Source organism: Morone saxatilis, unplaced genomic scaffold (genome assembly GCF_004916995.1).
Source record: "Morone saxatilis isolate NCDOM2014 unplaced genomic scaffold, NCSU_SB_2.0 Contig19, whole genome shotgun sequence".
In the NCBI taxonomy this organism is placed as follows: domain Eukaryota; kingdom Metazoa; phylum Chordata; class Actinopteri; family Moronidae; genus Morone; species Morone saxatilis.
In genome coordinates this window covers 17,737,655-17,751,238 of record NW_023339751.1, presented here as the reverse complement: position 1 = coordinate 17,751,238, position 13,584 = coordinate 17,737,655, and the positions used below count along the sequence as shown (strand labels likewise).

The 13,584-nt window shown below is 41.7% G+C and overlaps 2 protein-coding genes across 3 annotated transcripts in view; both read right to left on the bottom strand.

The window, feature by feature from the left end:
- Positions 1-8,555, bottom strand: part of LOC118329067 (mitogen-activated protein kinase kinase kinase kinase 3-like) — a gene marked incomplete in the record, with an annotated part of 40,721 nt that extends 32,166 nt beyond the window's left edge. The window contains 1 exon segment of the mRNA XM_035663022.1: positions 8,319-8,555. Coding sequence (XP_035518915.1) covers positions 8,319-8,417 — 99 coding nt within the window.
- A 1,363-nt stretch (positions 8,556-9,918) lies between these two features.
- Positions 9,919-13,584, bottom strand: part of thumpd2 (THUMP domain containing 2) — a 4,818-nt gene continuing 1,152 nt past the window's right edge. Inside the window, exons 3-11 of one of the 2 annotated variants that reach the window (XM_035664224.1) lie at positions 12,921-13,511; positions 12,729-12,805; positions 12,438-12,515; positions 12,230-12,282; positions 12,037-12,124; positions 11,608-11,679; positions 11,191-11,305; positions 10,607-10,727; positions 9,919-10,337 (exon numbers count right to left, since the gene is read on the bottom strand). In XM_035664224.1, coding sequence (XP_035520117.1) covers positions 9,989-10,337; positions 10,607-10,727; positions 11,191-11,305; positions 11,608-11,679; positions 12,037-12,124; positions 12,230-12,282; positions 12,438-12,515; positions 12,729-12,805; positions 12,921-13,511 — 1,544 coding nt within the window. In that variant the 3' untranslated portion in view covers positions 9,919-9,988. The remainder of the gene's footprint in view (positions 10,338-10,606; positions 10,728-11,190; positions 11,306-11,607; positions 11,680-12,036; positions 12,125-12,229; positions 12,283-12,437; positions 12,516-12,728; positions 12,806-12,920; positions 13,512-13,584) is intronic. The other variant, XM_035664225.1, reaches the window with a different exon arrangement.

Sequence of the window (13,584 nt, the reverse complement as noted above, 5' to 3'; positions counted from 1 at the left end):
GAATCAGAATCACTTTCATTGGCCAGGTATGTGTCCACATACAAGGACCCTAACCGTGCAATGGTACAAAAAGCAAAGAATGCTAAACTGAATCATGTTTATATAGCAGGCTGCTTTATATACTTTATTTAGTGGTTTTGTGTGTGTGTGTGTGTGTGTGTGTGTTATCCTTTCCTTAAGTTTCTTAAATAAAAATAAAGGGAAAAATAGAAAGAAAACAAGAAATCTAAATCTATAAGAAATCTTAAAATGGACTTTAGTGGCTCTCTCCGCTTGATCACCTCTTCCCCTTTCATGGAGTCGCACACTACGCAGGACAACTTGGAAAACTTGCCTGCTGAACTTTCCGTTGCGATTACAATCTCATGCTCACATCTCATCATCTATCTGTCCCTTGACATTTTAGAAACCTATTAGAACACACAAGCTCACTAATAGATGGGGGGGTTGCTACCCTTAACTGCACTGCCCCACTGCAGGTAACTCAGGGCTGGCCTGGGGCAATAGCTACAACAGTAGTTGGTTATTGAGTTCCTCAGACAAGATTTTTCCGACAGATATGAGGTTTCAAACAGGTGAACTCCCAATCACAACCATGCTTCTCTGACCTTTAAGATAACCAATGTTTAGGCCATGCATCAATGGCTTTTTCCTTGTTTTCAACTCACCATTTAACTTCTCAATTTTCTTATTACTACTGTCATGTGAAAAAGCTCTTTACTCTTTTAACCTTTTCACCTCAGATAAAAGAATGCGGCTTTCTCTGTTGGTTAATCAACTGTCACAATCCATTGGAAAATGTAAAAATACATTAAGACAAAGCTCAAGACCAAACAGTTTCAACAATACATGGCTATTACACAAAAAAACAGAATTTAATTTGAATGAGCATTTAGTTTAAAAAGACCATGATTCATTAGGTTTGTTTTGGTTTTTTTTGTCAAAGTGGTGAAGGTGCAACTCTGCAGCTGTTACAAACACATGGCCCCAGGAGAGAAACAGGTGAGGCGAAGAGCTGAATGCAATAAAGTATTTTTAATTAAAACACCTGTCTTTCAGCAAAATAGCTACTCACTCAAGCAAAACACCAATATATGCACACACACACACACACACACACACACCTCTCAGGGCGACTTCAATTTAGCAGAGCAACACGCAAAGCCATCTTCCATACACTGCGAATCCCCCCACCCAGAGGAGCCATTAAATCCAACATTTAGTATCGAAATCCTTCTTTCTTAAAGCAAGTGATGGGCTCTGCCAACAGCAATACTACAGTATTTGTTTCCAATACAACTCAACTGGGCTGAAAGGAAGTCACTCCACTGCAAACTGGGAAACTGATGCCAGAGGCACAAAATCACAACATTGCTACCCAATTAGGTTTTACTGAGTTTGAGAACTTATCTTGACCAAACTATGTCACGTCATTACGGAACATTCTTGAAACGAGGCTGAGGACGGTATCTCAAAACTAAAGCTACAAAGCACATTATGTTTGATGACATTACATTTTATGTAACCAGTGGCATCCACATTTGGTGTCAGCCTGTGAAGTCACATACCACACACTACCGCGACACTGACCCGCCCAAAACTCATGCGTGTGTGTGTGTGTGTGCGTGTGCGCGTGTACAGTATGTGTATGAAGTGGCAGTTTTAGAGGAGTCAGAGAAAAACAACAATCATAAACATCCCTGCCACCATTGATTGTTCGTGTGTATGTTTCCTAAGAAGCATTCAGCCGGTATTAAACAATTATTTAGACCAGCTGAATCACATGAGCACGCAATCTCAATATAGAGTTTGACACTTGTGCTAACATGGTGCCAGGTTTTACTGAACCGGTTCAGCAGTTATACCCTGGCAGAGGTATGAACACCGAGGCGCTCCACCATGCCTCAAAGCCTTATTCCCTTCTTGGTTACTTAGGAGCCTTTTTGTTTATACTGTGATATATTCACAGAGGCCAAAAAGACTTATTTATTTATTTTTGCATTCACATAATATTTGAAAGAATGAAAATGGAAAGAGAGCTTCACCCTGGCACTGAGCGTTAAACAGCTCAAAAATTCAGAAATCCAAATCTATAATCGCTCATCAAGCCATCAGAAAGACGTCCAACCGTGATCAAAAACCCCAAGCAGAAATGCTTTAGAGCTAGCTGAAGGATGGTGACATGTTGGGTTATGTTTTCTCCTGTTTGTCAGAGTAATGGAAAAGAATCAAAAATGTCCATATTATAGCCATTATCCACACATGTGCTGGTTTGGCTCGACTTGGTTTGATGCGCATCAGCCCAGCACGGCAGGGATTTGCATCTCCCTTACAGCAGGGCTACCCACTCGAAGGTGTGTCTTTAAAAAGGCAGAGAGCAGCGTCGGTGGAGAGAGCTCAAGACTGAATGAAGAGAAGGACGTTAGCGGGAACAAAGCAGCGAATCAAATACGACTCTTATACAGCTGGAGATGGTCCATACGGGTCGCGGCTCAGCACTAAGTGTCATTAATACTAAAATGAATACTAAAATACGTAAATGAAATGCAGTCTGATTAAAAGAGGAATGAATGTTAGATGTAATAAATGAGACCCTGGTGAGTGACAGTAGCAGCTCCACCAATTCAGTAAAACCTGCTGAGTGGGAAAAGTGCCGTGAACACTTGTGTTAGCGGGGGAAGGCCCACAGACACCTGTCGCGCCATTTTTTCTTTTGTGTTGACCCACCCTGCGAGAGACGTCTCACACCATTCACTGCCTGCACTGTGGACATGTTGCAAAACAACAACTAATCACTGCAGACATTTTGTGTATCGTTTAAACGAGGAGCAAATACAAGCCACGTGATCTTGTATTGAACTTTATTAGCATGGTTTAACTGTACTTTAAATAGCTGGTTATGCCTTGGCTCAAGATAATGTGAACCACATTGGCCTGGCCACTTGTTTACATAGTTAAAATACAGTACACTAAGTGCTTTGAGCAGGAGGTAGACAGGTCAGTTGGGACAGTCTATCCACAGGAATGATTATAAAATATTTCACATTAGGCTCTGTAAAGAATATTAGACGGACATTTTAGACAAAAGATATATTTTCTGTATATTCTTTTACGACATCAACACAGAAACCAAACTTTAAACCACGCTGCCTGGATGTAAAATTACTTGAGAAGACTATTACTGTTACATCTGGTTTGGTCCCCTGCCACTACACTGTGTCATGAACTGCTGCTGTGTAACTACGCATATTATCAATATGTCACTGCACCAGTGGCACAGAGACAGATTCCCGCACAGTACATTAACTGTACTTGGCGAACAGAAAGCAGAGTGCCAGGATGGGGACTAAATTTCCGATCTGGATCCGACGCCAAAGAGGATTTCAGGAACCGAGGGCTGTTGTGAATGCGGGCTGAGGTCTGTATATCCACCTCAGAGAGCAAAACAACTGGAGGAACAGTGAAAAAAAACAGGATGGTTCTGGGCCAGCAGCTTTAATTGTGACTCCACAGCCATCTGTGCACGTGTGCCTATGCATGTGACAATACAATCATCTGGTTTTGTGAGTGTGTGTGTGTGTGTGTGGGGCTACTAGTGTAAAACAATAGGACATGAACACACACACATATGGAGGAAGTGAAGATTCCTGCATTCTTGTGGACCACGGCTGCCCAGCTGTACCCCACACACACACACACACACACACAGAGGTCGGACAGAGGAAGTCGTTGCAGTCACCGCATTTATCACTGTTAAGTACATCAGTCTTATATTAAATACATCAGAAGTGCGTGGATGCAGACACAGACAGCCACATGATATGGCTTAAATCACGATGAAGGCCCTCACGCTTGTGTTACTTTTATGAAGGAGTTAAAGTCAAACCCAGCCTACTGGGCAAGTATCTTTGTTTGAATCTGGAATAGGTATGATTACAGTTTGGTTTTAGGGGATTCACTGAGGAAATCCTGCCCACAGTACGGCCAAATGTACCGTTTTATCATGTTATTTTCATTTATATTGATTATTTTCAGCTTTGTATTTGGCTGACTGCGCTGGTTAAAAAAAAAAAAAAAAGCCACAAAAGTGAACAGGCATACAGGAAGACTGGTAGCATTGCTTTCCCCTTACGTAAAAGTCCAAAAATACTCAGACGGTTGAGATGTTTCTAGAGCACACACTGCTACTGAAATTGATTTGTCATTAACTGATCTCTATCCCCACCGAAGGCCTGTTATCTGCCTCTACTTCCTCAATCCGAAGCCACCAGCACAGTCACCTTGAGAAAAGCAGCCAGTCATCCTATTTGAACAACAGAAGTTACATCACATCCTGTCTATTGGTAAATACTTGGCCTTCTGAGGGGCAGAGAGTGAGGGCAGCTACTGCAGCAGTACCCCCAGAGCAACTTCTTGTGGCTGTAGAGTAACGTATTCAGCGGATACTGGCATTTATTGGAGCTCTTTTTGAAGCAGTCTAAGTAACAAAGCGCGACGGCAGAAGAAAAGCGTTGTCGCTCCTCCGCTCCACCCACATCAAGTGACAAATCAATACAAACTGCATCTGTAACATCAGTGAGCGAGCCGGGCTCAGGGACATCAGTCTGGTTTCTGTAGTTTAAAAGAACCAGTATGTAGGATTTAGTGACATCTAGTGGTTCAGTTGCGGATTGTAACGCCCTCGCTTCACCCTCAAACAGACAAACACACAGCTAAAATTATTTTCCAGTGATTATACACTAATGAAACCGTATTTATGTATATTATATTCCATTTCTGCCAACAGATCCTCCTAAATGTTACACACTTTAAAGCATCACACACCAGTCAGATGCAGTTTACTGAAGTTTTGACTTGCACGGGCATTTCAAGCTACAAAAGTGAGAAGCAGCCTAATGCAGGTCTAAAAATTGGAAATCACTCAGTGCTGTCACCTCCAATACAAGGGGAGTAGGGTGGCTTTCTTCCAGTATTGACACATAGCTAATGATTTGTGTTTAGGAACAGTAAATCACGTGTAAACATGCTTAGCAGGTGTTATTTACCGTACGATGAGGAGTAAAGATGCTCAGGCGGTATTATCTCAATAAGAAACTGAAAATTGTGGTTTACATTAGTTATGTAAATGCTGTATATCCTTTTTGTCTGTAAACGTCAACCTGCCTCACCCTGTCTTACAGGAGAGACAAAAGAATTTCATTACTCTGACTTTAAATGGAGTGTTTTGGTGCTACTGAATGACCTAAATCAGTGGTTCCCAACCTTTTTCCTTAAGGGACCCCTTTTCTATCATTTAGTAAACTAACGACCCCGACTAACAGCCATATCTTATGGATATTTCATAATATAATCCAAACTGTACAGTGAATCCAAATAGTGAAAAACGAGTGATTTGAATGAATTTTATATAGGATTATTTTTCTGTTTAGGAAACTTTCGCTCTTTTTATGCAAGTATGTATTATGTTAGTTTTTTTTAAATAATAATCTACATTTGGTATGTATGATTGTAAAATAAAGATTAGTTTGAGGCTTCTTCTTTGATAAATTCTGTGTTTCCTTCTCTCTGATGCTTGGCCATAATTTATAGTTAGAATTTACTTTACTTTATACGTACTTTTCCAAACAGAAGTGAACCAGTTGCTGAGATATAAGTCCTACTGTCTATATTTTTTACGTTTTCTCTACGCCTTAAAATCAATAAGGCCTCACGACCCCCCCATGAAGCTTTGGCAACCCCTAGTGGGGGTCCCGACCCCCAGGTTGGGAACCGCTGATATTAGTGCTGTGAAGATATTGGTAGTTTAACCCCTCTTGTACAAATCAAAGATACCAGTTCACTGTAGCCTACAAGCACCTTTATTTAGAGGATCGAACCTGTGATCTCGTGGTCAGGAGGCCCGTCTCCCTGTCAACCAATCCTCCTTCAGTCTCTGACTGATACAGACAAGAGGCAGGACTACAAACAGAGGCGAAAACAAGCTAGCTGAGTTCACACTTTGTTTCCTGCTCAAACATTCCTATCCAAGCCACAGATTTTCACACAGCGCTAGAACCAAATATAGGCATCAATGAGGTTTACCAAGTTGCCCTGCCGCTTAGAAGCACATCCTTTAATCCAGAGGTTCCAGGTTTGAGCCCCCCCAAGTGTCTCTCAGCAAAACCCCCGTCGGCTACATAATAACTGTATTGTCTATAAGCTCTGCGAAAGGATGCGCTGTCAGCGAAACTGAAGAGTTCTTGTGATCCTGCTGTGATTTTGTGAAATAGATGAAAGGTTTTTGCTCCTTACAATTATCTACATTAGTGCACATTAATGAGCTGTACACAGTTTGTAACAGGTCTATAGCAGGCGAGTTAGCTCTGACCTGCTGGAGAGATCGTGTCAGACCTACTCTATGTGCCCGCAACAAGGCAAGATACTGAACCTAAATTAGAAACAAGATTAGCCGCAGCTACAGCTGCAGATACAATATGAAAAACACAAAAAAGGGAAGAAATGATGACAATAGGTTTGAGAATGTACTTAATGGCAACTATGCGTCCAGAAAGATTGGAAATGTCTCTTGTCTCTTTTTAGGATACATTAATATTCCTGTAATTACCACTAAGGGCCTAGAGGTTAACCAAACATCATCTAGTCCTATTAAAGTGCTTAATGAATCTCCAGTCTGCCAAAAGCCTCTCCCTCACACAGCGGGGAAATTAAATTCCTCAACAGAGTGACCGCAACACAAACAACTACAGAGGTAAACAGTGTGGATGGTAAACTTGCCTAACCTAACTGACATAAGAGCTGATGTGCAAATAAAAAAAAAAAACTGGTGAGGCTGATACACCAAAACGTCTCCACAAACATCCAGAATGAGACGCCAGTAAGAGCTCTGAACTTGTTTTTCATACAAGTGTGCTCGTCTTGAACTCTGCGGTACTCTCAATCGTATATGGTGTGAATGCAGTATCCTAGAGGGACTTTACTCATGTCTGTGCTGCTGGATTTACAGTATTTTTATGTCCTGCAGCATTACTGGTTACAGTCTCATCTTTATGTAACCAGTAATGCTCAAAAAAGGCATAAATTCTGCATGACATGTGGCATCCTGGCTGTGTTTCTTCGTTGTATTCTACCACATTGTGTTACAGGATTATGACTGCACTTGTTCTATAGCATGTAATAAACACGGTGTTGTGTTGTGGTGGAGTTGGGTTGTAATTCAGGAACTTCTTTTCCTTTTGGATGCGGGCTGTCTGCTCCCAGCACAGGCCCTTGGTGAAGAGTAGGAGCACAGATAAACAGCTATAACGCGGAAAACCACACAGTCTACAGAGAAATAAACACCCAGCGCCTCAATAACGGTGGCTACTTCTTACTGGTGTTCAAAAGTGAATCATAAAAAGGACAAGGGCTGCTGATATTATGGTGGTTGTTGTTGTAGCTTGCTCAGTCCTGCGCGCTTTAGCCAAAGTGGACCTCCAGCTGTCAGTCTCTGTCACGGAGAAACGGAGACAGTTTTAACCGATTCAGTGAAAGCTGTGTGATATTCCCGCTCACGGTGAACCTCTTCGCTCGCCTCTGGTTCGGTTCGTGTTCCCGTGCAGCTAGCAAAAAACTACTTGTTGTTATTTTGTCACATTGTTCCCACGGAACTGCTAAAAGCCTGGTTAGCTTCTACGTGCTATCAGGTTTACTGCGTCCGTTCTCGGACAGCTAGCGGCTAAACGTCTATTATCGGACACAACTCAATCATTCGTCCTTTTATATTCACGGTAGCAACTCACCGCAGTATTTTACACTGAGACCACTGTCTACGGCGTGTAAACAAGCAGGTCATATATATTAAATCTTTGTAACGACTCACACTTAAGTACGAAGTCAATTTGATTTCTAAGCTCGACTAAATGATATTTCTGCGCCCGAGCTCCGACCGGAGGTTTCCAGTCAGCGTTGACGGTCGCTGTGCTCATTGATGTTTTCTCGCCATCCGAGCATTGTAACGACTCAAAAGAGCCATTTCTTTAACGTTAACCCGGATGTCCATAAAGTGGCGGAGAAAGGCCAAAACAATAACAGCCTAAAGACATAAGCGAAGACCAGCCTTTGGCTGTGTGTCCGACAATGGAACTGGGTGCATGAGTAGCAGATTAAGTGCTGCATCAGTGAACATTAACACGAAAACAGATACGCATTTCATAAAAGGAGCCAGTGGTGGCTACACGGTCGGGTTTCTGCTGTTATGACAACATGAAAAATACGAACGTGTAACCAATGTTTGTCCGATAATGGAACTCTGCAATTTGCTTCCCTCACTGCAGTTTTACCTTGTACACATCTCCGTATGTGCCGCTTCCTATCCTCTGGATCAGCTCGAAATCCTCCTGCGGATTCCGCCGGGACAGGTCGACACTGGAGTTCATCATTTCCACTGCCGAGTACGGCGCCGATCGCGCACGGTGGACGAACCCCAACAATGTATGAAAACAGATATTTTAAGAAAAACATACGGCGTCAGAAAATCCCAGCCCGAATCCAATGTAGCTCCAACATGGCTTCCACTGCGCATTGAGCATGCGCAATGGACATCATGGCGTACCCTCTCCATAGAGTCTGATCAGGGAGATGGAGCAGTTGAATTTAATACGACTGCGACTCGTTTCAAGAGATGAGTGTGGTTATAACACTACAATAAACTGGAAAAAAGGACAAATAAGTCACATGAGTAATGTTTGTGCAGGTACAATTTAATAAAGGCCAGAGAAAAGCACTGTACACCTCATTTGAAGCCATACTGATTTCACTTCCAGCACCGTTGGATCTATACACTGGAGATGAAGCCATTTTTCAATTCTGCAAAGGCAGCAAAAACACAGGAAGTTTATATCTAACGGGAAAATAATTAAAAAACTAAGCCCTGTGTGGCCTTGTCTGGCCTCTCAGAGTAAAACTGGGCTAAGCAGGGCTAAACTGTGGCAGATGGCAACATTGTGATTCAGCCTATGGGGTCTATGTGTTACAGGCAGAACAAAACTCCCATTACAGACAACTTTATAGTTGCCATCTCAGTCCACTCATAGGATAAGGTTAGTTTTATTCCACGTTTCTTAGTGTCATTCATACAGCCATTCATTTACTAAATATCATCTGTTAGGCAAAATCCCGATAGAGCTTATTCATCTGTGCCACAGACCTTTTTCACAGCAGTCAGTTCGACATGAAATAGTAGGTTAAACACAAGTGTTACCAATGATAGTAATTAAGGTTCCGTTCAGTATATTGTAGCAGAGTTTTTTCAGTAAGCCAACCTGCACCCTGACTGTGTTTGACCTGAATGCAACAGAAATGTAATTAGTATCTGGCTGCTGTGAAAAAGGTCTAAGAGCCACACAGTTGAACTGGGGGGACATATTCCTTCTTTAGCAAGAACATGGGAACTGTAGTTTATTTTGAGTCTCACATAGACTGTCAAGAGCGCAAAACATATATTAGAAGCTGAAACACACTATTTTCTCCTGTTTGAGTAACATTTACTTAAAACTACAGTGCCAAGCTAAACCCATTAACTGAAACTATATATTTGTCAGCCGTTTTAAAAGATTTACATCTTCAGTCATGGTAGGGAGTTTGCACAGTTTTGAGAACTATGAAGAACATAACTCCATAAGAATAAGTCCAGGCTAATCATTTAAAAGCACAATATGAGACAGGTTCTTTAAATTACAGTTAAGTAGTTTCAATGTAAAGTAAATGTAGGATAAGAAGATGGATAAAGGATTTAACCCTGGAATGGCAACATTTACAATCCACAGTTCACATGACTTTGAAAGCGCACACAACTCAGAATTTACCATTGTTTTAAAAAAGTAAAATATATATAATAAATATATATTGTGTGCAATTAAAAACAGCAGAGAAACAAGCAGATAAAGAAAAAAGTTGTTTTATTTAAGTGTGGCATTTCAACATAACTACATATTTTTCATTTCAACACTGATCAAGTGTCCATCTTTACATATTTATGGATAAGTCCATCTATCAAGCCTAGGCTGACTCTAAGAGTTCTCTGGTGCTTCAGGGAGGAGAGAAGGGGAGGCAGACTGCGTTGGAGCCCAGACTGAGGGTCTGTTTTCTGGGTAGGTGGGGAATCGACTCCCTGGTTGATCTGGAATGTCTGCTGCTTTGTGGAAGATAGAGAAGGAGAGGGGCAGTCTTGTGTCCCAGTTTGAGACTTTGTTTCTAGGTTAGACGCTGGTCCAGTGTCTTTCTGTGCCAGGAGTTTTTTCAGCAGACAGGATAACTGAGGACTCAGAAGAAGAACCAGGGTGCCACCAATACACAGGACCCTAGACAAACATTTAAATTAATTACAGTTCTGTGCTGAAACTTAAAAAAATTAAAAGGAGTTTAACTTTCACAATAACAGGACAAAATATAATATCTACATTTTATACAGTTTATGATCTATTCTGATGTGCAACTTGTCTCAGAGGCTCAGAACTCTGCACACTACATGAACACCCACAAACAAACACAAAGAGAAAAACTAAAAACATTTTCTGATTCACCGAACAATTCTCTAAGTAACAATGGAAAGGAACACAGAGGAACAAACCTCTCCATCTCAGTGAGGATGAGTGGCAGGTTGGCAGCCATGTTTGTTTTGGTGCCAAACTTCCTTCCAAATGGCAGGTCACAGACTACAGCATCTACACTGGCGCTGGGCAGAGGCAGCACTGCAGACACAGAGAGGGACGGACAAGCCAAGAGGTAATTTAATACGTGACAGCAGGCTCCACACTCACCTCCCACTCACTGATTCCCATCCAAGACATGCAGCTTTGGATCCCCAGTGAACTAAATAAAGGTCACATTTCTAAAACCTCGACATTAATTCAGTAGTGAGAATCACGATTACTTTCTCCAAGACAGTAATGACATATTTTTCTAAGCGACTGTATTTCAAAAGTGTACATTTATCAAAATATCTGTAAATGACACAGCAATATTTTCAGCATCTATTTTTAAAACACTGGCCTTTGACCTTTTGACCATTTACTATGGTGCAACTTTACAACACAACCCAGAAATGATTTTTACTGAGGCACCCACTGTAGTTAGCTTAATGCCAAAAATGTAAAAGGTTTAATGACATATATTTAACATTATTCCAGTGATGATGTTGTGCAGGTTTCCTACCCATAGATGAAGCTTTCAGCAGGTGTATCCTGTTTCCCAGCTCTGCAAACTCTACATTCTCATTGGCCTTTTGCAGCTGTCCATCATTAATGTCCATACCCAGGAAACAGGCAGCCTGAAGACCCCATAGAGAGTGATATACAAGATTATAGTGTTCCAATTGCACTACAGTATATATTATTATTATATATTATTTAATCTGAACAAAAATAATTATTAAAAATGCATTAAATGTGACTAGAACGTATTACAACATTACTGTACTAGTGCATGTCTGAACAATATTCTTTACATTAATATGAAGGGGTGTAAAATGTGTATTCATGTGTACCAGGACAGAACCATATGTTTTGTCCAATTCCAAAACATTGCAAAAGTTTGCTTTTTAGACTTCTTTCAGACTCTTTCTGTCCTGACCTTGTGTTCCTGTGCTGCCTCTATTAAGATGGTTCCCACCCCACACATTGGGTCAACCACACAGAAGCCTGGCTGGGAAACAGGAGATAACATACAGTACATACAGTTGGTCAACCACATACGGTCACTGAAGGGCAACAGTAACATCACAGACTGACCGGAGTGCAAATGCTTCAGCACAGACAACAAACATGCTGAAAGTTTGAAAAGGAGGACAGCTTTAAATGAGCAAGTCTAAACCTGCCTTACGTTTTTGAAATAAACAAACACTCTAAATGGCAGAACGCCTCTTTAAAACAAATACAAAACAAAGCACCTTGTTTGCCTTCTGATTTGCATACATAAACAAAAGTGTACACGTAATAAAGTAGTTTCCGCATAAGATGAAGACTACAGCAGCCATCAGCCAGCACCTGTGTTGGTTCATACCTGTATCTGAGCCAATGAGGCCATAGCCCAGGCTACAGTAGACCTCAGTCCTGTGGTTTTAATGTAGCTGCGGTTAGCCAGAGGTAACCTGAAGGAAACAGACAGGAGACCAATAACTTATTACTGTTTATAAAGTTAACTAAAGTCATTATTAATAAGTGTTAAATGTAGAGAAAGTGTCTCTGTCACTAACCTGGTTAGTGGAATCCCCAGCAGGCAGTGATCATCACTCAAATAAACATGTACCTGCAGAAAAGAGCAAATAAATAATGATGCTCAATTTGAAAGGACAGGCAACATCATTATCCAAGGTGGGAGTATTTACTTATGATATGAGCAGTCATGCCCATAAAGATGAAGCTGTCTGGGAATAAATCCACATATTTAGTAAAAAGGTTTACTTCCAGCTGTGGATTCCTCAGGTCGGCCTTCCAGCCCAGCAGTCTGCTCAGACCTGCTCCAATCACTTTGCCCACCTCCTATATCAGATACAACATGCAAACATACAATATAAAAAACAGGTCCACAAAGAGACACAGTGTCAACAAATTGATGAGATGTATTTTTGCATTAAGTCTAATAATGTGTAGCATTACCAACATTATCAGAAGAAGATCAAATGTTTTGTCTTTTCTTAATTCCTAACCTTTATTTTTGCATTGATTTGTCATGTGCATTTTAACTTCCACTACCTGTGGGCTGAAGTATCGGGACAGAGATCCAGTACACTTGCAGCTGATCCTGAAAGAGACTGGGACAGAAGGCGGCTCTGACGGAAATAAAGACGCGATAAAAACAGAGATGGAAAGATGTTGACCTTAAAAGTTAATGTTATTCAAGTTGAAATAAAAACGGAAAAAAAAAAGAAAGAATTATCTTGTTACCATTTTCAACCCTTTCTACAGCAACACCCTTTGCCGTGTCATCCGTCCTCCGGCTGCTGCTGTCCACACAGCGGTCCTGTGGTGCTGCGGGGGCTCGGCCATTCAAATCTCTGTGTTTACCATTTTTTCCACAGCTGCTAAACTCCAACATTACCCTCTCCTCTTCTCCCTCTCTCCCCCTTTGTCTCTCAGATGTCTTCTCTTTCTCTTCATTCGTCTCACTAGTAAAGTTCCAAGCTGCACCCCTCCTTTCCTCCTCCTCTTCATCACCATCATCCCTCTTTCTCTTCTTTTCCAGCGTCTGGGCCTCATTTTGCTCGCCACTTCTCAGCCTCCCGTTCCCACTCTCCTCCCTCTGCTCCCCTGCACTTTTTCTAGACTCCAAATCGCACTTCTCTTCCTCTTCCTTCTGTGCTTCACTCCTTCTCCCCTCCTCCCTCTTCCTTGTCACTCCCACAGCAGTGCTTGTTGCCTCGACAGTACTCCTCCTGCCTGCCAGCTCCCCCTGCAGGCGGCTCCATGTCCTTACAGCACTGGTCCACTGATTCCTGTCACCCAGCAGTCTGGACTGCAGCACATTGGCCGCCTTTGCTACGGATATTACAGAGAACACAACACAACAGTCGGTACAAAAATGGCAACTGGGCACTGAGCTGCATGGTGG